The 24,140-nt window shown below is 38.0% G+C and overlaps 1 protein-coding gene across 2 annotated transcripts in view; it reads right to left on the bottom strand.

Moving 5' to 3' along the window:
- Positions 1-2,090: 2,090 nt before the first annotated feature.
- AMPH (amphiphysin) overlaps positions 2,091-24,140 on the bottom strand; it is a 117,340-nt gene continuing 95,290 nt past the window's right edge. Inside the window, exons 15-22 of one of the 2 annotated variants that reach the window (XM_002198924.7) lie at positions 23,262-23,294; positions 21,811-21,861; positions 19,657-19,767; positions 13,761-13,817; positions 9,696-9,830; positions 8,188-8,451; positions 5,786-5,887; positions 2,091-3,254 (exon numbers count right to left, since the gene is read on the bottom strand). In XM_002198924.7, coding sequence (XP_002198960.3) covers positions 3,147-3,254; positions 5,786-5,887; positions 8,188-8,451; positions 9,696-9,830; positions 13,761-13,817; positions 19,657-19,767; positions 21,811-21,861; positions 23,262-23,294 — 861 coding nt within the window. In that variant the 3' untranslated portion in view covers positions 2,091-3,146. The remainder of the gene's footprint in view (positions 3,255-5,785; positions 5,888-8,187; positions 8,452-9,695; positions 9,831-13,760; positions 13,818-19,656; positions 19,768-21,810; positions 21,862-23,261; positions 23,295-24,140) is intronic. The other variant, XM_072924041.1, reaches the window with a different exon arrangement.

Below are 24,140 nucleotides of genomic sequence, written 5' to 3'. Positions count from 1 at the left end.
AGATGAACTGCAAATACACAATTTGTTCACTCACACAACATATTCCTATATCTTCAGTTACTTTGTCTTTCTTTAAAGACCACACCATAAATAATCAGTCTGTGGGACCAAGAGACTGGATCCCTAAATCTTTCAAGGGTTTATATTTTATGTAGAATTATAAATTACACCTGCTCAAAAGTGTTAGTAGTATATGCTCTCTTAGGCATAAATAAGCCTTTAGAGAAACCAAGAAACAATTTTGGGCTTTACAATCACTCTGAAAGCAGAAAATTCTGTAATTTGCCAAACACAACACTGTTTTTAAATACAAAAAACATCCAAGTAAAGGGAGAAATCATTTTGGGCTAATATAATTTCAGATGGAATGTAACTCCAGTTAATGCAGTGTAACACAAGCGTATCACATATGTAACAGCAGTACATAGTGGAAAGTATTTTACTTGCTTGTCCTAGAATAAAGTTTTATAGATCACAGAGAAATACACTTACTGCACAGGACTCACCTCATGAGCTGCAGACTTTAAGAGTGTATCATCCTAGTATATGGAATTTTGCAAACACTAATTTTCCTCATCCTTTGTGCAAGACACTTGTGGCTCTGGGTCGTGTATGTGGGATGTGAAGACATACTCAATGTCAGAATGGTATGCCATATACACAGTAACCTGCGGCATTTAAATGACATATCATGAGCAATACCACAGCTTTTGGAACTTCACCATTATATCTTGTTGCCAGCAAATAAAGACAGTACCGTGAAAGCTCTTTGCTGTAGGCCAGAGTCCTTTCCTATCTATGTACAATCTTAAGTGTACTTGAAAACCCTCTGTTAATCTGCCACATTTTGCTGTACCAAGGAGTAGAGAAGAGTCAAGACCAAGGGTGTTTGACTTTGATGTCAATACTTCTAAAACCAAGAGGGCCCCTAATAATAATAACTACATACAATGGGCACCTGGTAAAAGAATACATTTGGCTGATCATAGTAATGCTTTGGGCTGATCACAATGACCTTAGGGCTAGGACTGTCACACATAAGGATCTCACTTGATAGTAGGTCCCTTTCAAAGAGGTGGTGACGTGGTGTCCACAGGGAAACTGAAGTTCCATTGTACAGTGCTGGGTTGTTCCAGTGATATGTAGAGCAGCCATTACTGACATGCAAGTGTTGAGATGCAGTCAAGCAAGAAACTAGCCTGGAGGTTATCACCAGTATCACTGTAAACCAAGTGTAATAGGTTATTATGACCACCTCAAAATGGCATGCTCAAGTCTGGAATTGTAACAATAAAAGCAAAAGTAAGTTTTGTCCTTGGAGAGATTCTTGGCCCTAGATCAAACTTGTTGAAGAAATGAACAGAAAACCAAAGTGCTTTCCTGTAACCTCCTTACACTCACTGGATATTTCAAATCCAAAATCCCAGCTATCACAACTGAGCCATCCAGTTTCTTCACCAAACACAGCTATCATTGGACTTACCTTTGAAACCTACTAAGAGAGACCCTGAAAAACAGAGAAAAATCAACTCTCCTCTTCTTCAAGAGGCACAAACCCACCCTTTCTTCAACTGAGATTTAGCAATTTAGGAGTGCAGTGGAAACAGATATTGTTTGCATATGAGATGACAAATTTTTAATGAAAAATAACTGCATTCCTAGGAAAATATAGATGTTCCTAAATATTTACAGCTTCCATGCCTTGGCAAACATAATGGAGCAGATTTATAGAAAACTTACATTCCACATGAAAAACGTGGACAAATAAAAATTCAGAAGAGACAGTGATCTTCAGCTGAGTGATGGTTAAATACAGACAAGTTCCCTTTCTCACTGGACAGATAGTAGCTGGTGGTCAGAGTAAGGAAGAGGAAGAGCAGCAGAGAGACATGCTGAGCTGGGGCTCAGGCCTTTTGGAACTCTGGAACTCTGGCCACAACTCAGGTTGAGAACAATAATTTAGAGGTTGCACCTGTTATGCTATATTCCTTTGGAAAAAGAGCTATTAAATTAAGATTAGATTATATAATACAATATATAAATTATATAGACTTCTTACAAAACTTCAAAAGTACCACAGAAGAAACAGCTTCTTTGGACCAAAGGTTTATTTTTAATGACACAACACTGGAAAACATAAGTTACAGATGACTTTTTGATACAGGATATATATATCTTACTTTAAAAGGTTCTGTGAAGGTATGCTGCATAAATACATATAGTGAAAATATATTGTGTTTATTTATTCTCAGAGATTAGTTCTGTTTCTTTTTGAAAATGTATTCAGTCAATTAAATAAAAAAGTATAGATTAGCATCATAACAACTCCCCCCTCCAGGTTATCTCATTGTAACTACTGCAGCTGGAAGAGGAGACTGAGCCATGCCTTCTCAAAGGTTAGCGACTTTGAACATGATGTTATTCATCATCTAAGAATGAAAATTTCACATTACAAACACAGATATTGTATCATGTTTTGGCAATAGAGTAGTTAGTTTTGCTTTGAACAAAACTATTACCTGTAATGCCAGACAATGAAAAAGCAATGCATGTACTGGATGATACTACACGGCCAAAGAGCTACAATGAAGTTGTGAAAATGCATATAGCCATATGCACTTATATATACACATAAGTTCTTGTGTATATGTATTATGCATGTCCAAAAATAACACTGAAAAATGTTGCAGTAGTTAACTACCTTTTTAACACATGGAACTTGTAATAGTTTGACCTTATAACTACAGGATAATTAATTAAATTTTCTGCAGTGCAACGGAATACAATACACTTAGTGCAGAGAAGTTAAGGTTTTGGTATTGAGGAAGCTAATTCAGATTTCATGGGAAAGGACCAAATACAGGATCACCATAGCTCTGACGAAGCACAAACAAATCTGTCGCCACATACTCGTGAACAAATAAGGACATTTCATTTTTAACTGATATTTTTTCCCATGTACTGCTTCAGAAATTACAGCTTAACTGTTTGCATTCATGCTCATTTGATATGTTTCAACTAGCTTTGTCTGGCACCAGTCTGTAAACCATTAACAGCTTAAACAACAAAAAGGTGGGCTCCTGTGTTTCAAAGAGGTTAAAAACCTACTGACTGAGTTTCATACTACATTTGTCTGCCTGGGAGAACTACTCCAGATGGCGTGTGAAGTTCTCTGGGAAAAGTCCTTTATAACTATTTGCATCTCTGTACTGAAGCCACTCGGATTCTTTAATGCCAGTCAACCAGCCAGCCTCCTGCAAAGAAAAAGAGTCTTTTAAATTTCAGAATCTCCCCCCATTCCTCACTATGACCTTAAGACCTGAAGATACTTCATAATAACGTGGCTAAAGGATTTGGTGTTTTGGTTAAAAAGCTGCCTCTAATTTTGCACAGACCATTTTCTCTGTTCTACCAGACTACAATTTTGTGAGACCAAGTGACTGCAAGCACACGATACAGCCTTTAGCCCATCTAACTCCTGGCTGAACTTAATATTCTAGGTGGGGGAAGAATAGCTCTGAATCCTAATGTTTTTCCTCTGAGATATTTTCCTCTCATTCATGTATCAACAGTCAGAAGAAAGAACAGTTCTTCCAGTCTCAGGAGTTACTATCTCTAGAAAATATGTAATTTTTTTTCAAAAAACTCCTGGAAACCTAAACCAGGACTTGACAAGCAAAATATCAACAAATCACCAGCTGTCCAAACAAACAAATGAGAGATTTCCTATTGGAAAGTACTGGATTCTCTCAAGTGCGATAAATTCTACCTAGAATAAAATAATTTGGTATTTTTAAAAATGACCAATCTACTCTCATCTCACTAAGAAACTCTGTATCTTTTTCCTTTAAAGAAAAGGAACTGAAGCAAAGCCATGGCAAACAGAACTTCTAATGTTGCCATATTATTATTGTACAGACAGTACATATGCAGATAGAACCGCTTGAACAAATCATCACATACACCATCAAGTCATGATTGTGGGGTGGCTGTATGTGCTAGTGGGGGCTCTCTGCCCCAAAATAAGCATCATTAAAGCAGATCTAGCTTATCTGTGACACTGACTGGGTATGTTTAGGTGAAGCATGTGGAATATCTAAGAGATAGAGGAACTGCAGCTCCTTAGCATAGGCAGTATAAACTCTAGAAAGGAATACACAGTTTTACTGGATAGTAACTTCAACACAAGTCTAATGGAAAAAGCCACTAGGTGGGACCAGTTTGCTTCAAATGGAGGTTGATGTTACCAGGTGTATTGGAATTACAGCTTTAGACAGGTCATTTTTGAAGGAGAATAAAGAATAACAAAGATAAGGCTCTATAAAAATCAACAAAGTACCTGGCAAAAGACAAAAGTATTTGGCTTCATAGTGATGTTAAACATGAAGGGGAAATATGTAACGTGCAATAAATATATGAAAAGAATGGCTTCAGAAACATGAATACATAAAGGTTTATTTTCTCCATCACTGCAGACAATTTACTTCAATTAATGCTAATGGGAATTTCAGTGCACACCAGAAGAATAATTACTCTTCATGGACTCACCCAGCATTATCATGTATTTAACACCTAATATCCTAGCAAAAAACACACTAAAGTCAGAGAGCATATTTTGCTATCCTTAGAGTAGAGTCTATTCTGCAAACACTGACAGTGAAATCAATTGAACTGCCCATGAGGTAAGACAGCATAATTTGAGTAGGGATAATAGATTTCATTCCAATAAAAAGAGTTATGTACCTGCTGTAGTGTAAATATTTTGTTCTGAAATAAGTAAAAAAACCCCACTCACAAAAGACAAGAATTCCTGTCTTGAATTAAAGAAAGCACAGCTAAAGGACTGATAACTACCTAACTTAGAACATCATCAATCAGAAAAACAATTTCAAACACAGTTCTCAGGGCTCATATGTGCTTAGAGCATTAGTATTTAGGCCTATTTTAAGAGATAGTCTTCTTTCAGAAGTGCTCTTAACTACCTGATCAGGCAGGATCCAGTCCCCCACTTCTCAACACCCAAATCAACTGGGAGACTTCTTACCAACACTACAGGCACTAACAGATACCCATGGGGTGGCTGATGCCAATAGTGTACAGTACAGTCTTCTCTTTAAAAGCAACAGCCAAAATCAACATACTTCACTGCAATTCAATTTAACATACAGAATACGTTTGTTTAAAATTTCACCTGAAATGCAATGTTAGAACAAAATTAGATGCCTTAAATTAAATTATTGTTTTATTCAGATTCAGGCTTCAGAGGGGAAAAGGTATCTTTATTAGAGGCACCTAACACAGAGCAGCATCTCTGTACCTTTTGGGTACAGAACATCACAGGTTGTGTGCATTCTCAGTGCTCTCTGCGGCTGAATCTGCATTATTTCTACAAATCACACATAAAAATAGAACATTTAGGGAGCATGTAATCAATTCTACTGGAATGTTGATAAGATGCTACAGAACAATGTAACAGAGTGTGTAGGTCATCCTCTGCATGAAATCTTTGTGTACCTGTGTGTCATTATAAAATACAATGTAGCACAAATAAGCCCTAAAAAATATGCAGAGGTCAGATTCTGCTAATAACACGTATCTGTGACGTAAGGTATAGTCAGCTGTGCCATTTAGTCTCAAATGAAACTACATACAAAGGCATAAGTAAAATCTTTGTGTTTTCTTATAGTAACATAATTTTGAATACAAATTCCCATTAACTATAATCAGTAAGAAAAAAAGCTGAGATAAAGAAGAATGTCAACAAAAGCAAGAACCACATTTTTACCTGATCAGCTGTGGTCTCAGAAGGAATTACTAGTACAATATCTCCTCGTTTTAAATTAAGCTCATCACTGTTAGCTGCCTCAAAATCATGCAGAACTTCAACCTAAAGAAAAAAACACCACACATATAGATGTGATCTAAATGAAGACATTTTCTTAACAAAATTACTTGTTAAATCTGGACTGAAAAAAAAAATTAGTCTTTATGCAAACACATGCCATAGACAAGTATATTCAAATTATCATAGAATCATGGAATGCTAACAGGTTGTAATGGACCTTAAGGATCATCTAGTCTCAACCTCCCCTGCCATGGGCAGGGACATTCTCCTACACCAGGTTGCTCAAGGCCTTATCCAACCTGGCTTTGAACACTGCCAGGGCTGGGGCATCCACAGCCTCCCTGGTCAACCTGTTCCACTGTCTCACCATCCTCACAGTAAAAATTTCTTCCTAATATCTAATCCAATTTGTACCCATTACTCCTTGTCCTACAAGAAATTACAGTTCCTGATGAAGAGTCCCTCTCCAGCTTCCCTATAGGTCCCCTTCAAATACTGGAAGGTTGCCATGAGGTCTGCATGGAACCTTCTCTTCTCCTGGCTGAACAGCCCCAGTTTTCTCAGCCTGTGTTCAATGTGGCACTGTTCCAGTCCTCTTATCAACCCTGGCCCTCCTCTGGATTTGTTCCAAAAATTCCATGTCCCTTATTATGCTGGGGACACCAGAACTGTATGCAGCACTCCAGGTGGGATCTCACAAGAACAGAATCCCCTCCTTTGATCAGGCATAAATTGATAATAAAGGCATTGATTCATGTCAGTTTTTTATGCATTTCCTTAGAAGCAGGGACAACTTAAGGATGGTTTCCTTTTCTGAGACTATCACAAGAAACTTAAGATCCGTCCCCAAGATTACAAGATCTCAAGGACGGACGATAATGCAACATTCCACAAGTCCTGCCTGTTGGACAAGCCTGCCACTCTCATATTTCCCATGTAAGGAACTTCCTTCCATTCCCCATTATCACGAGATCTGCGAGAGGGGTGGCAAGATTTTACAAATAAAACTGAGAAATACTCTCAGAACTTTATATTCTCTCATTCTCTTGTCGTGGCCACTGTTGTATTACTCCTCTTGTGAATATCTATAGAAATTTGAGTCAGATATATAGTACCCATTGCAACAGATGACCAAAGAGGTAAGTAATGGGAACCCTAATTAATGATTGCCTTGGAAGGAACTCCCACTTACCAGCAGATGGGTATGCCAAAAATATCTGCCTTTCAAAGGGGTGAGCATTCAAACATTGGCAAGATCAGCATGTCATTGTAAACAGACCATTTTAAGTAAATGGTTTTATCTCCTTAAAAGATAGCTTGTCTAATTTTCTCAAAGCACAGACAGCTCCACAATAACTCTACAATTATGAAAGATAAGTCCACAATTATGGAATTGGGAACCAGATTGCAAGCATATATTCTACTTCTCCTTCTCTATGTCTGACTCTAGAGACTGAGATGAAAAGCAAAAGATTAACTATGTCAGCATGTTTGAGTTGCATGATAGTGTTTACCTTTACCCTAGTGTTATCCACAAAGTTTGCAGAAAATATTGAGTAATGAGAATAGACCAAAAAGAATGGCATACTTAGAGAGTGCTATGGGACTAATTAGTTGGAACTATGCAAATTATAGTAGGAAGTATGTAAAGTTCATCCATCCTCAAGGAGCTTTTCTGCTGCTCAGTGATTCAAAATGAAAAGTAATTTCAAAGAACCTTGTGAACCAGGAAACCCTGGCGGTTTTGCCAGCCAAGGGAAAAACTTCTTTTATGCCTCATTAAATTTTTCTGTTTGATTACCCTAATAGTTTATATTATTACTAAAGTTACTGAGTGACATTTTGGCTTCAGTGTATTTCAATAGAATCAGTACTCCCACTACAGATTTTCAGGCCAGAAAAAAAGCCATTTTTTAATGATCATAGAATTATAGAATAGTTTGGGTTTGCAAGGGACCTTAGAGATCAAATATATTGTTAGCATATTAGATGTATAATTAGCATATATCAACAATATTACTGATTAACTATGTGGCAGTGCAGTTTTATTCAATATATTAATTTTCAGCAGTAATTTGGTGAGATTCAAGGGTTTTTGTACTTCAATGAATCTTAAAGCTACGTAAGGATATGCACAGCAACAACCATGCAGAAAATGTATCTTCTCAGATTTTATTTATGAAGCAACAACACAATATTACACTTGTAGTTGCATATATTTGTGCGTGCGTGTGATTGATAAACTAAGAATACTTTGCCCTCAACAAATCATAACACTACTGTGCAGACAAGACACATCCACAGAAGCTAGGGATCTCTAAAAGAAGAATGGAGAAGCAGACCTTATAGAGAAAACCAGGTGGCATTGCTGAAGCTGCATCTTCTGCTGAAATAGGCTGATCCTGAGAAAGTACAGCCTGGATTTCTTCAGCGGGTTTCTGATCATTTCCAGATTGGGAAATTTCACTGAGAGAAGTGTCAGTGACCTGAGCGCCCATCTCTGCTGTGGCATCTCTGGACTCATTCATGATGACTTCATGTTCTCCCTCCCCCTCGTTGTTTGATGCTGGATCTATTACTACTGAAGGGATGCTGCTGATCTTTTCCTGGGGGAAAAAAAAATAAAAAACATACCCCTCACAGAAAAGAAATACAAAATATTTAGTACTTTATTTCAAGCAGGAAAACACTATTGTTTGTTTATTGCATAGGGCATATATGGGGATGAGAATTAATTTTTTTTCTATTCCATGAATTCTTAAGACAGCAAACAGTATTTGTGCAAGAATGTCAAGGAATAATCCCCTCCCTCTTATCACTGCTCCCCTTAGTCCTCCTAAACCTACTTTACACATTACTGCGCTAAATAATAAAAATTATTTGTAGTCAGCTTGGGCTTAATTTTCAGTGTTCGTGGAAATTACTAGACCTTTTCCCTTCACTCTGCTCTCCAGTTTTGGCAGGTTTGAGTGAAGCCAGTAGTTCCAGTAGTCACTGTACTGCTTTTATTTGGAAATTGAAGTCAACAGGATTATAGTGATAGAAGGTGATGAAACAAGGAAATATGATCTATTACTGAAGGGATCTCTCCTGATTTATAACAATGTAACAGGGAACAGAGAAAGCAAAAAAAAAAAATCTAAGTAGCATCTGACCAATCAGGGATCCCAGTTAAAAAAGCATTTAACAAAACTTGCTGTAGGACCCAACCTGAAAAAAACATGTTCACTGATCCTCTTCCAGACCATCTTATCCTGGAGCACAGATTAAATAGAATATGCAATTAAATCAGGTGGTAACTGGCTGCCCAGCTATAGGGTCTGCTCTAGCAGGTGTTTGCCAGCTCCTCAGAGGTTGAAGAGGAAAAGGGAGCAGGCCAGATATGGATACATGGCTTGACTGCCATGACTTACAGGAAACAAAGTAATGCTATTGATAGGACATGGTGTCAGAATTTAAGAGAAATCCAATTGTTTCTCTGCCTATATCTCCAGAAAGCCCTGTTACCTTATGCGATAAATGTTATCTCCACAGAGGAGCACAGAGACAACAGTGGGGGATAGCCCAAACAATGTGCTGTCCATGCTGCTCACAGGGCCATGAGAGGGCCATCAAGTCCCATCTCCACAAGCCTAGGGGAGTACAGAGACACAAAGGCAGGCACAACCCAAAGTAAGGACTTAGAAGAAAGGATACCCTGTGTGAGACCTTCCTAGGGCCATCCCAAGAGAACATCAATCTTGCTACTGGTTGAACCTAGGGGCACAGAACTGCAGTAACCTTGCCTCTCTTGGGCTGCTTAATCTGTCCTGATTCCCCTAACACACTCCCATGCACTGACATGAGTTACCTGAGACATAGCCTCTTTTTCTTCTCCCTGAGGTTTGTCACCTTCAGCAATATCCTCCTGCTCAGTGGTGGCAGCTCCTGCTGCCCCAGCTGCACTGTCTTCTGATGCTGCAATCCTCTCACCAACAGGTACCTGCTAAAACAACAGAAGAGAGGGAACTTTCAGGATACAAGTTACAGATACTTGCTGGAGAGAACATGGGCCAGGCTCTGCTCTGTGACCTCCCTGTGTGATGATGACCTATGATCTTGAGTTCACTGGTGTTCCTCTTGATTTATGGAGAACAGCAGTGCTGGGGAAAAGCTTGCTCAGAAAAACTGATTAGAAGGTGGGAGAGAGACATTTATGAAACTTCACCAGGCAACATTTAGCAGAGTCCTCAGGTGTTAGGAGTAACTGTTTGTCAAAGCTGTTTTCCTTCCCTTGTCTTCCAGCTGTATTATGGAAGAAATTTACCACTGGTAAAGGTGAAGAGGAGGAGCTTGTCTAGAGGCCCCCTGCTAATGGAATTTGTTCTTGGGAAGAGACTTGAAGGCTAGTTACCTACCTCACCACAGACCTTGCCTGGCTTCAAGAATCTTGTAATCTTAGTTACACATTCCTTTCTAACAGAGAGACTTACAAATCAGGTCATGTCAGAAGTTAATATATTCTACGTCTGGGTAAGTATCAGAAAAAAAAATAACCACAAAGATTTATAGTTATCTCAGTATAAAAAGATACATAAAAGCCTATTCAGTCTTTGACTGAATAATTTCTGATCAGTCTGTGTTGAAAAGTTAATGCATGATTTATTCTGACTCATGAAAAGTGCACAGAAAAGTACCTGCCTACTACTAGATCAATGTTTAATACCTCAGCAGCAGAAACTGTTACTTGTTATTGTGGGTAGCTCAAAAGGTTATTGTATTCCCTGTCTATCTGCTCCCCAAATTACTTACAATGAATTAATCTTAGGTTTGGACATTTGAAGGTAAACGACAAAACTCATTGTTTTAATCTAATTAACTTCAAGACAGAATTTTTACCTTACACCAGATGGCTCAAGGACAAAGTAGAAACACCGAAGGAAAACTCTTTTCGAGGTACCAATGTCAAGCCACAGTTAGCAGTAATCTCTCTGATCTCCAGTGAACAGTCTGATGCTATTCATTTCCACAGTTTTATCTTTCCCCTGTGGATGAAGCTAACTTCACTACCTGAACTCAGCAACTGTTCAAGGGCACTGTTCAGGCCTTGTTAGCAACATTAAATATTCACAACTATTTCTATTTGCTGGTATTAATTGGTATGATAAAGAAATCCTCCTGGAATCCACTAAGACAGAAAATATTGTATAGATTTCTAAAATCACTGGGGAACTTTAATTTAAATTGAAATTGCTGCTGCTGAAGCATGCTCTATTCTAAGAGGAAATAACATCGACACACAAGGTCAGATGTTGACATTTTCTCCTATAAGGCATGCAAGTCTGCCACTCATATAGTATTACCAATTTTAGCAGTCCTGATCCAAGAAGATACAGAAATAAATGATGAATGTTGCCTGGAAGAGGCTAGTAGGAAAGAGTGGGAATAGAATGCACATCAGATTGATTTGACACCATGCATTTCTAAGAGCATGCTGCAGAAATTGGTCTTGCTGTCTCTTCTGAGTCTTTTCTGCTTATTGGATTTGTATGGACCATTTTATTTTACTAAGGAGGAGAATACTAATTTTCATGAATTGGCTCACAAATGCCCCACAGTGAAAGGGTGACACTCACAGCATGCAGTCAGGAGTCACTAAATGTATACCACAGTTCCCAACCACAATCCTTTTTCTTGTGTCTTAGAGTACAAAACCAATAAAAGCTAGATGATTAAAAAAAGCTTTTATAAAAAGGCATATGAGGTAGCACAGAATGAACCTCACTATCAGCCTCAAATATCTGATTAGTACAGAAAAGAAAAAAAAAAGGGCAGGAGCTTGAATTCATAACCAGCTGTGTTGAACCACATCCTTGCAGATGCAGCCACTTGTATTACCTTACTTCACACGGAAAACCAATCCTACAAATCTCTTTTATATAGGTAATTAATAACATTAGGCAGTCTAATAGTATTCAAAATTAGCTCTCTCTAGCAGTATTATTGAAATTTGGACAGCTGTCCCATTACACCAAGCACACAGGGGCGAAAGAAAGGATCATCTAGTATCATGAGGGGTGTGATAGAACCACTCAACTGTTTTCATTGCACATATGTGAATTTTTCTTTAGCCAGGATGCAGCTTATCCACACAGTTGTACTCTCATTAACATTACTGTCAGCTCAACACAATAATGCCAGATATTCAGCAGTGGCAATAATGAGCCCAGGAAGAGGTAAAGGGGTACCAAGCCTGTTGCTGAGGTCTGCCAGAGGCACACCCTCTGATACACTTGTTGTCCAGAGGTGAAGTTTTTGCCTCATGGCTGGATTTAGAACAGGAATGGGTCATTTTTATGACAGTTGGTTATAACCATAGCTAAGCTATCTAATGTCAAGAGAGACCAATCATCAAGCTTTAGGGAATGCATCAGTTGCAAAGTCTTGGAAAATTCTGAAGTACTACTGAATAATTTGTTCTGCAAATTACAGAGTATCAAAGGGATCATGCTCCATTAACAGTCAAATACTGGCTTAGCAAATAACCTAATCTCTTGTGGCAGCTCTTCTGCACATTGTTTTAAACATCTGTTTTAAACCAAATATGGGCAAATTCACCCTCAGATAGGAGAGTGAACAAGTAGTATTAGAATAAAGGGGTAAGATTTCAAAGATTTAGCCTTGGTGCTAGCACAACTGTGAAGCATTTCTTGCATATTTCTTCTTGAACCAGACTTGTTGGGAGTGACAAGGCAATGCTCGAGGAACAACACAACACTCTCTTTGCACTGAGTCCACACCAAGCTGGGCTTGATCTGCCACTCCCACTCTGCACTTTCTTCCATTGCAATTCCATTGGTTTCCATGTGGATGTGGCAGTGCTGTAGCATGTGTGGTGAGGAATACAGCACCAATGAGTCCCAAATTCACTTCCAAGTGACACTGGTATGCCCTACAGCCACGGATATATCCTTGGCTCTAGCAGACCTAATGCAGTTTTACAGTAAGACAATGAACCTAATCCTGGACAGCTGAATTTAGCAAGTTCTGAAACCAGTTCATTACCTTTTTGTATGCATCAAGGTACCAAAATGAGTAACAACAACAAAAAAAAAAAAAAAAAAAAAGAAATAAACAGTTTTCTAGCACCTTGAGATACAAATCCTTAGTGATTAGTAACTAGAAGTTATTTCTCAGTCCCTATTTCTATTCCCGAGTTTAATATTCAGCTAATCCTCCTCTTGTGCTGTCTTCTATGCATGTTGAACACATTGTAGTTTCACTTCACAATACAAGGATTCAGAGTAGGTACTTTTATCACTCCTAAAGAAATATAAGCAATATGCAATCATTCAAGTCCACATATGCACAGCCTAAACTATATCACCGAGCTTTTAATTTGCATTGTAATTTGATTTTAACTGTATCTAATAATGCCAGACTATGCTTTAGCAAACCAACTCATAACATGATTATTTCCAAGTATCTGTTTTAGCTCAGGGCATGTTGTGCTAGGAAAAATAAATTATTAATCATAGGGGTTTATTATAAAGAAATTTACAGAAAGGCTGGAAAAACAAATATACAGAAATTTGTAAAAGCTACTGGGAATCTATGCAGCGTATTTCCAAATGTTAGTAGAAACAACATTATACCTCCTTTAGCCAGGGAGCTGCTTTGTTGCCCTGAAATATTTATCACTCTATACTGCTGCAACAGGCAGTTTCTAAGATAAATCCTGCATTGAATGAGAGGTTATATGTTAGAATATATGCCATGGGTGCAGAAATATCTGTGCAGTATTAGACTTAATATACCACAGCTAGGTCACAGTTGCATGTTATTGGCCTGTCTATTGATGACATGCAAATGAAAAATTTTTTGCAATGGTTGAAAATATTAAAGCACAACCATACTCAAGTCTATTCATATGTACCTCACTTTCCTTCTCGGCAACTCCAGTTGTCTCCTTATCTCCTGCCTCGACATTCTCCTGTATAAAAAGGAAATATGGTCATCACCTTACACATGCTGAAGCAATGGCTGCAGAGAAATTGGTATTGATCAAGCTAATGGAAGCATGCCATGTATGGGATGCAATGGCTAAATGAGCTAGTATATACTATTGAGCAGAAAGATACTGCCCCATATAATCTGAAGTAGAAGTACTTCTGTGCTAAAACGAACCCTTTACATACATTATCATCATCACACTGGAACTACTAAGGACAGTTTGACTTACTTTTACTACTAGTATTTTCGTAACAGCACCAGCTTTGAAGAATTGTTTAGTAAGCAACCTTGCAGTTTCCACCAAGCTCAAATTTCTCCCACTGGTCATTCTAACTGTTTCCATTATCACCTGCTGCTCCTCCTGTAATTCACCAGGGCCTCAGTGTAAACTTCATAAAATACTACTTCCACTCATGTTGGACTGCAGCTCATTTAGAGATCACCCCAAAAGATGTGGGTCACAAATTTCAGGGTTCTTTTTGTTTTGTTTTGTTTTTTGTTTTGTTTTGTTTTGTTTTTTTCCGAATCACCTTATTTTGGGTCCATATTCAGTGGTACATGCAGCAGGTGCCTGACATTAAAAAAGTTAGACATCAGTGGTTTTCCAAATCTGACACCCATTTAGGTTCAAACAATTGAATGCACTGACCAGTACCAAGCTTCTCCCAAATAGTACTTGTTACCAGCACCAGGTCCTTTTCTACAAAAGGTCAATAGTCAAAACCATAAAAATTCAGGTTTGGTGTAGAATAGTTGAAAGTGCTTTTTTAGCTGTTAAGGTTTGACTTTCTGCAGACATGGCTATTTCTGAAGACACTCTGCTAAGCAAAACCAAGTCAAAACCCCAATATGGAAATCAATTTTGCTAATAAATTTTGAGACAGCTAGGTCAGATTTTTCTATAGAGCTCTAAGGATGAAGAGAAGTTTTGCAAGCATACTTGAGGGCATGGTATATTGGAGTGCCTGCTATGGCAGACAGACGCCAGGAAACCTCACATACTCCGGCTCCAGCTACCTGCCTTCACACACACAACTGTTACGCCAAAATTCATTAAAGTTTCAGCTGAAATGGTTCCATATTTCTTTTTTAATAAAAAAATGGTGAATTACATGCAAACTTCATATCACTCTTTTTTTTTTTTTTTTTTTTTCTAATCTAACCTAGCATTGCTTGCAGTCAGTTGTAAGCCCTAAACATGCCCAGATGTCAGGACAGGGCAGCTGCTGACAGTAGTGTTGGCAAAGAAGCCTCTTACAGCCTTTTTCCTCTTAAAATTGCAATGTTATATAACCTTTTTAAAATGATTAATTCCTTATTTTTTTAAGTTGCCAAGCCTCTGCTGTGTGGTCTTCAATTTATAGTAAGTTTGAGGAGGCTGTAAAGGGTCTTAAATAGAAAAAAAAAAACAAGTATCAGCAGCAAAATATAAATATTTCACACTCTAGTAATGTATGTATGCACAGAGCCACCCAGAGAATTTTTTTTTCTAGAGCAGAGCAAACTGTTGCCCATAAAAACATTATGTCCAACTGCAAGTCAGTACACAGATGACTTCCCAACTTGTTCTATTAAAAAGTGCTGAATTTCTGCCAGCAGCTGTATTTACAATTTGCCTTCAGAAATTAGTATAATCTTGCACTTCAAAGTCAGGAATGTGTTGACATTTTTAATTTTCTTAGTAATTCCCTGGCAATATTCTCTGGTAAGAATCCCATCAGCCTAGCTTTGGGTATCTTTGAAGAATGATTTAATATATACATATGCATATTTTTAAATAAGAACTGTTTTCTTATTAACTAAAAGCATAGTATTACTTGGAAAGGTGAAAGTAAGGAGAACTTCTTTTATTTCCCAAAGCTTGAGCTTTCCTGTAGCTAATTTGCCTATTGTGTACTAGTCAATTTAGTAGCATTTTGCTTTTCTGATTAGCTGGAAGTTGGGATTTTGTGGATAGTGAAGTTTGAGAAGAGAGGCATGATAAACTGTATCACTTTTAGAGCATGAAGCCCTAGTAAAAAGGATGACTGGAATAACATTAGGAAACTAACACCCTGATTCCAGAGAGAAAAATCTGCTTCTGGAGGCTCCAACAGAAAGACACTATTCTATATCAGTTCTCTCATATAAAAGAGAGTCATATATTTTTAATGGCCTTATGCTCCCATTCTTCACCTGCACTTAGCTTCATGCGCAGAATCCAGGCACAGCTGACAGCTCTTCTGTATCTAACCATTGCATTACTCTCCCAAACTACACATTCCACCATTTGGGCACTGCGAATTGTACCTAAAGTGAGATTAAACCCTAATTAGATACACTTGGTTGCAGGCTGTTCCCTGGCCTCTGCTGTACTCACTCTGTCTGCAAAGAGCTTATCAGGAGGTAGCTTCACATATGCTTATATACTACTCTGAAAACCACAGTATTTAGCTGAGCATCTGACTGCTTTGATGGGAGAACATCAGAGTCCAGGCAGGCATCAGACCCAAAGCACAGAGAAGCTCTTTCCAAGCTAAGTGCAGTGGAAGTAGAAAAGCTGATCTTCAAATACTATGTCTCACATGCAGGAAAATAAGAGAAATAACAACATTTCGTAAGCATTCTCTTTATTATGATGTCCTCATAACATCTTTGTTTGAATGTGAAAAAATTGCTGTGGTGAAAAGGGCAGCATTACTTGAAAAATAAGTAAGCCAGTGGTTAAGGCATTATATCCTTCACACTATCCCTTAGATTTATAGCTGCCTTTGGGGATGCTTTAGAAACAGAAAAACAACTCTATGTGGAGAATTCCATGCATAACTGTTTACCGTGGTTAACTTCTGTTGGCACACAGGGTCATCCAGTCCCTTTAATTACCATTTTATTAGTCCCCCCAAAAAGATCAACTACTAATAAAAACTTTATTTGTTCTATGCCACTGGAGATCTGAAGGACCAAGACAAAGATATGTAGAGACCCTAGGCAAAAATTCTGATGAGCTCTTCTAATGAAGTTTTGTCAATCTTGATCAGGCAGACTATAAAACAGCAAGTAACTGAATCCAAAATGCCCATACGGGCAAGTAGTACCCTATCCCCTGGATCACTCTATCCATTATTTAAATTTACACCCCCCACCAGAAAATTTACTGTGAAGTTCCTATAATATGCCATAAATTTTCTGGGTTAATGGGATGTGACCAGAAACTTACCACAGAAAAACTCAGTAACTGAGGACTGGCTGTCACTCAAAACTGGAAGCAACAAAACTCGATAAAAGATTCCCAATTAAGTATTATCTAGAAATATTTTAGAATTCTACTTTTAAAGGAAACTGCCACTCATAAAGCAAATGTCTGTAGAAGTGCTGCTGAGAAATGACATGTTTTCATCTTTTGCAATTCAGTGTACTTTTCCTTAGATTTGAACATATTTGTCATTAATCCTAATCTTCAAAACTCCTCTTTGCATGTCTTGGAAAACTCTCTCTGAAATAAAAACCTTTCAGAAACAAATGCAGTCACTAAATTTCAGGCATTTTTAAAATCAACACTTTGCTTTTTTTCCCGAATTAGTAAGGACAACATAATTTTGAATTAGCAACAAAACACCAAGACCAAGCCTAATTAAAACTGTTTAACTTCTATTTAATGCCTACCCTCCTCCTCTTGGATTGCTTTTAAATTGTCTGTCTCTTGCATTGTTTATCTCTGCATCTCTTCCAATAGCTCTGCACTCCTGTGACTCAGCCAGAGCAGCTGACTACAGACCATGGACTCAGAACCCCTCAGCAGCAAAATGGATCAACTGAAAAGGTCATGCTAGACAGCAAACAAAGGCATGGTACTGCAGAGACTGTTTAATTAGTGCTTAAGATGTGCAACAGGCTTCAGAGAATTGCTTTGTCTTAGTGCAGGACAAAAATGTTTCCTTTTGGAAAAATGGGGAATTTATTTACCTTTTTTTTTCAAAATAAAACCACTTTTCTGGCTTCATTAATACCTGTTCTTCCACATTATTCCCCGCCATGCACTCATGGGAAGAGAAGAGCTCCAGATTAATGACCAATTTTCAATTCCTTCTCTCTCTACCTTCCCTCCCACTTTCTTTATTCCAAACCATCAAATTTACATGAGGCATTTTTATCAACAGTCTGACAAAACATTGTACCTCAGTTAGGTAATTTCATTTTTTGCCTTCCTATAGAGCTGACAATATGAACTGAAAACACATAGAAGGGGAGAGCCTGGTCTACACAGACCATGAAGCTTTCTTCATCTAGTTATGTAACTAGAAGGGGATGATCCTGAAATAATTTCCTCCAGTGTGAACCATGGAACCAAGCAAAAGTGAATTAAAATATGAAACAAACACTCAAAGTTCATGCACGTGTAATCAGAACTAAACCTAAATGTAGTTCTGGGGAAGACACTGAGACCGCTTCCCTCCGTAAGTCCAGTGCCGCTAGGCATCCTCAGAGGATCGGTAAGGTTAGACAGAGACAGGTGTTATCTGCCCTTTCCCCCAAAGTCCTGCAGAACAGCCCATCTAGTCCTGCCTAACTCTCCTCACACAATAAATTATTCTTCCTCTGCTAGGAAGAACTCAGTAGCTTTTTATCTGATAATTAGATATCTATCCATGCTCTCAGCTGCTACATTTATAGGTGCATCTACAGATACTTCCACTTTCTTCAGCTAATTTGCATCTAAATTAGCTTAATATTTATATCCATATGGCAGTGTATCAAGCACTTACTGAAAACCACCTAGTTTTATTTATGGTCATTTGGGTATCATCATCCCTTCTTAGCAACAGAAGACACACAGGGTCTCCCCCAAGTCCAAGTGCAGCTCAGCAAGCTTAAACCTTCCCTTCTAAGAATACTTACAACACCAAACTGTGCTTGATAGACAAAGAGCACAGTTATACATCTTCCACCAGCTTCTGTGGCAGAGGAACTGACACACAAAACAATCCCTTTTCTCCATCCAGTTTTTCAGTAGCAATCATCATATTCTACCAGCAACTCATTAGAGCCTTTGAACATGTTACTGTCTTCAGGAAAGCATGAAAGATGTCAGACTACTAGAACAGATGCAGTTTTCCTCCAGGGTTTCTTAGCCTGTGAGTATCATCCACCACCAAGACCTTCTGATACTAGTGTGTACGAGTGGAACTTCAGTTTGATAAAAAGAATATGCACTGAGATACCTGTATAAAAAGGGATGTTAGTCAGCAGGAAAACGCCATGCCTACTGTCTCAAACCATCTCTTAATTTGCAGTGATATTGGATGCCTTGCTTTGTTCCTCATGCAGAGCTGTAATTTCTTCATTTCCTAAATTCTGACATGTAAAAAGTCTCCCAACTGGTGTTCAGTGTCCTCTCTTTGGCTTACAACCGGCTTCTAAAACTGTGAGCCTTGTAGACCTACTACAATAACATTTTAATGGAATTTTCCTGCTTTAATAAGGACCATACAAGATGTACATTAGCTTAGTGTTTGAAATGAAATGAGAAACTTGCTAATAACATCATTTAAAAATGGCGTCAATTCTTTCCCCTTCTGAAGTTCATCGGGTATCAAACAACTTGTGGAATCACAACCACTCAGACAAACTTGAGTCTAAGATGCCCAAAGTAAGTGGAATGACATTTTAGGGCTGAAAGGGGCACATGCTGGAGAGGCATGCTGTGACACAGTGGGCAGCAGAGAAACTAGTCATGGAGGATGGCAGTGGAAAGGATGGTTGAAATGCAGCAAGCACATTCACCAGAACAAAATGTGGCTCCGATGAGGCCCCAGAGGTGGCATGGAGGACAGGTCACTCACCACAGCCTGCTCTGCTGGCTCAGCAGGGACGGTCTCCTTTTCCACAACAGCAGCAGCAGCAGGGGTTTCCTCAACCTTAGGTTCCCCAGGTGGAGTTTCTTCAGCCTCAGTCTTTTGTTATTGATTTTTAAGCAGATAGTGGAAAAATTGTTGAGGAGCATATGATGTTGGGGAGGAAGAGAGAGAAAGGGAACTGTGCCTGGCACAGTGTTGCTTCAGGCTCAGTCTTGCCAGGCTTTGTCCCCAATAAAAGACAGCATGTAAAGGGCATTTTCATCATCAATGTTCTCTATGTAAAATGAGTCAGTCCTACATGCCTCCCTTACAAGGAAAGTTTCCTGAGTTACAGTGAGAAGTAATGGAAGTGGGGGAAAGCACCCAGTTTGCTCAAAAATGCTCCAGAAACTGCTGGCAAGGCCAGAAATTGAAACTGGCACCCATGTGTACCAACCCTGGTCTTCAAACATGAGTTTTAAAAATTACCTCCTCCTCCCTGGCTCTGTCTGTTCTCAGACAATATACCCTCCTCCAGTGAGGGTAAGAAGCAATGAACAGAGAATGAAACTCAAACAGTTTTTATATGCACAAACAATGACTGATTGAATAGTACCAATGAATTCTAGCAATCATCTCTGTTTTTTTTATTAACATGCACTCTCTTTTGAGCTCTTAATCACCTACAAGGCACTTATTTATCAACCTACTATTGTGATTTCCACCCTTTTAAATTCTGACCTCAGCTTGTTTTCCAACAAGAGGATCTATGAAATATCACCAGCCCTGCAACACATTCAGTCTTGTGGCAAAATAGCTCACAGCAGAAGTGTGATCTCCAATAGAGACATTACTCTGCAAATACACGCACCTAACAAGGCAAGAGCTCCAAGTTATGCTTAGCATATTTGATTTATAAAGATGGGTGACTCAACCAGACATCATAACCCCAATAGATTAATTTGCCATGAACAAATTGTTCAGCATAATATGAAGCTCAAAAGCAATTTCTTTGACATTGATAACAGGTTGCTGGCTAGAATGTGGTATCCCCTGTGATGAAGAGACAGCTTCTATGAAATTCTTTAACATCTTAAAGACCTTCTCCTGATATTTTTCAGGAAAAAAAAACAAACCCATAGACTCTCAACTCTTTGCACATATTCCTTAAGCAGACTGATTTTTAATGAGGTACAGAGAATTCTGTCTATGCAAGACCTTCAGCATTTCGCACAGCATTAAGGAGTATTCACTTGTATATTATACAATACTGTGCAAAAATTTCTCAGTGTAGTGCATTAATGACAGCTCTAGAGAATTTCATAAGAAGAAACAGAATTGAAATGAGAAACATAAAGTAGATTTATCCCAGGTGATGTTTTTCCTGACATTTAATGCTGGAAGAGTCTTTCAGACTTAAAATCACAAGTAACATAAAGCAGACTACATTGGTGTGCTTCAAGTCACTTGTTGAAAAGCATACTTCAGATAAGTTATCACATTGCAACTACGAGTAAAAATAATCTCACAATATTCAGTAACCATCATGAGCACAAACACCACACTAAATAACATAAAATATCACCCTGCTGCTAGTAAGTAACTATAGCACTCACCCAGCAATGTTGTTATTCCCATCCTTGTTCCAGGCTAAGCAAAGACTTTTAAGAGGAGCTAAGAAACTGCCCAGGTATGATCACTTTCAAAAAGATTGTGCCCTCCTTAGAAGTAGATTGTGCCCACTATTAATATGGAGGTGAGTAGATAAAATTACAGAAATTTTGGAGATATGTAACAGCCATCACATACTATCAGGTCCTTGCTGTACACTGGACCATAGTACTCATTCTAGTAATTTCTTAAATGCAATAAATAAACAAACTGACTACACCTTTATAAAATAAACATACCTTACAATGTTCTGGTTTTCTTTTCTTTTGCTCTGTGCTATCCTTGTGAAAGATTGTTTCAGTGAGTATGGATTTACAACTACAATGATATCATCAGCTCTTCCAAATGGAAGAATTGCATAAGGTGGTATTATTTAAAGGATAGAAACAAACAAACAAACAAAAAAAAAGTGAAAATATCTTTGCAAAAAGGAAAAATTGTATCCTTTTTAACAAGACATTTTAAAAGGAACTAAAAGCCACAACTTACCAAAGGCTCTTCCACATTCTCATTTGATTGCACTGTAAATGCAGAGATGTCCTAGACACATAAATGAACAACAATGTAAAAATATTTGAGACAGTATATTTACAGGTGTCCATCAAAGACCTGATTTTTTAATGATTTATTCAGGTACAATCACTAAGTATATTTACATAGAATAAGATGGCAAATAAATGTAACTAAAAATTATTTTTATATTTATTTAATTATCTGAGTACTATTAATATTAAAACCATTATTTTTTCAGTTTTATAGTCAATGTTTTTAAACCAACATTTTTTACCTCACTAAAGGTAGTAAATACATGTGATTCACACCCTTCATTAAATACGTGTGATTCACAAGGACTTCATTTAAAATGCAATGCACTTCTAAGTTGTGGAATTCTGAATCTTTTTTGTAGATTACACATGGACGTGCCTGACAGTACGCCAGCTCTAAGGTACCTTTCTCTTGAACGTGGGCTTTTATTTTAATAATAACTACAGCAATTAGAAATACAAAATTTTACCCATATTCAGTAGAAAAATAGAGGTGTTTCCCAACATCTCACTCACTCAAACCAATTAATTTGCAAAATATTGCTGGGCCAAATTGTTTTCCTACCACAGAGGAGAGAGAAAATACATATTTTCTCCAGATAAACATTTTGCCTTAATTATTAGATCCTTGTGCTTTGCCCCTTCCATCGGGATCCTTTACTACACTAAATGTCCTGGAACAGAATGGTTAATCATTGGAAGACTCATTTTCATCCTTGTGTAAGCTGACTCTTTTTGAGTACATTTAAAATTTGGTGTACAGGGTGTGCTGTGGTTGAACCAGTCTCTAAGAGAGAATGCTGGAAAATAATGAACCCCCAGATAATCCACCTGAAATTTGGGATCTTGACACAGCTCTGGAATATGAAAGCTGGACACGGTGTCTTTATGTGCTATATCTCTGTGATGCATACTACAGACTCACCATCAGCACCACAGCAGATAAATAACTTAGGTTAAATTTTGAGAGTAAAATGTATCTTAACTGAAAATGAAGAAAAAAAAAATAAAACTCACTACATATTTACACACCGAGTTACTGAAAATAGGTGAAACTGAAAATGTGCTTTACAGGATTTTGGGATTGTGAGAAAAATAATCCACAAAAGAGCACAATAAAAAAGCCAGACCAGCCATTTTAGGAGAAAATAGCTGTCCCGTTAAGGTAGTCAGATTTTTCGCTTTAGACTCAGTCAGGCCAAGAGTCCTAAGGGCATTAGAATCTTTCTAGCAACATCTAAGAATTTCTGACAACAGACAAGGCCCAGATTTGAGACAATATCCTGTTGCAATGCAGCTTGTCTGTAGAACAGATTTCCTGAAGTTGTATAGCCAGTTCTAATACCTTCCTAATAGCACAGAAAAGAATTATCTCAAAACCTGTTTATTTCTTACCTGTGCAAATCCATTAAATGCTGTGGTGGATGCCTAAGTAGAAGTGAAGATCAGAACAAATTATCATTTGTTTACTAAATCCAAACATGAATTAAAACATTTTTATTTTTCAAAATAAATGTAGGCCAGACATAAAAAAAAAAAGGAACAAAAAAGAAAAAAAAAGAGGAAATAAATGAAGGGTAAGGCAGCAATAAATTTTTACAACAGTGGTATTTGATAACAAACATCACAGGTCTAAAGAAAATGACCAAAAGAAAAAGCTTTTTTAAAAAAAACAATAATTAAAAAAAAGACCAGGTGCATTTAAGGATCTACAGATAAAACACAAAAGCTGCCAGACACAACGTGTCTTCACAGTTCAATGCTTCATTCACCATTTTGAAATGCATTTTTGTCAGCCTGCTTGAAGGGCTGAAGGGTACCACACCATGAAGAGTTGCATGGCAATTTTTCAAAAAAAGAATAGCATGGACTTAGGAAGGGCAGTAGGAAACACACAAATGGAATGTTTTTAAAGAACAAGCTTATGCATGGCCTAAGGAACTCTTTGTCTAGACTACGCTACACACTGGGGTAGGTACCTCTTCTTTATCAGCCTCAATTTCCTGGTACAACAATCCATATCTCCGGTTAGCAATTTCATCTTCAGATAAATCTGAGTTGTTGGTCTCATTGTCTTTAGGACTAGTTGAACTCTCGGTGCTAGCATTTCTGGAATTTCCCATTTGAAACAGAGACAAGGGTCTAGCTATCTCCTTGCTCGGTCCAGGATTGCTAATGCTTGCCTGCTCCCCAGGCAAACCTTGTTTTATTACTGTTTCCTGAATTATGTGGCCTGTGCTTGCACCTACTTCCCCCCAGCTGCTATCAGTAGCT

Source organism: Taeniopygia guttata, chromosome 2, assembly GCF_048771995.1.
Source record: "Taeniopygia guttata chromosome 2, bTaeGut7.mat, whole genome shotgun sequence".
In the NCBI taxonomy this organism is placed as follows: Eukaryota; Metazoa; Chordata; class Aves; order Passeriformes; family Estrildidae; genus Taeniopygia; species Taeniopygia guttata.
The sequence above is the reverse complement of the archived record's forward strand: the minus strand, read 5'-3'. Positions and strand labels throughout refer to the sequence as shown.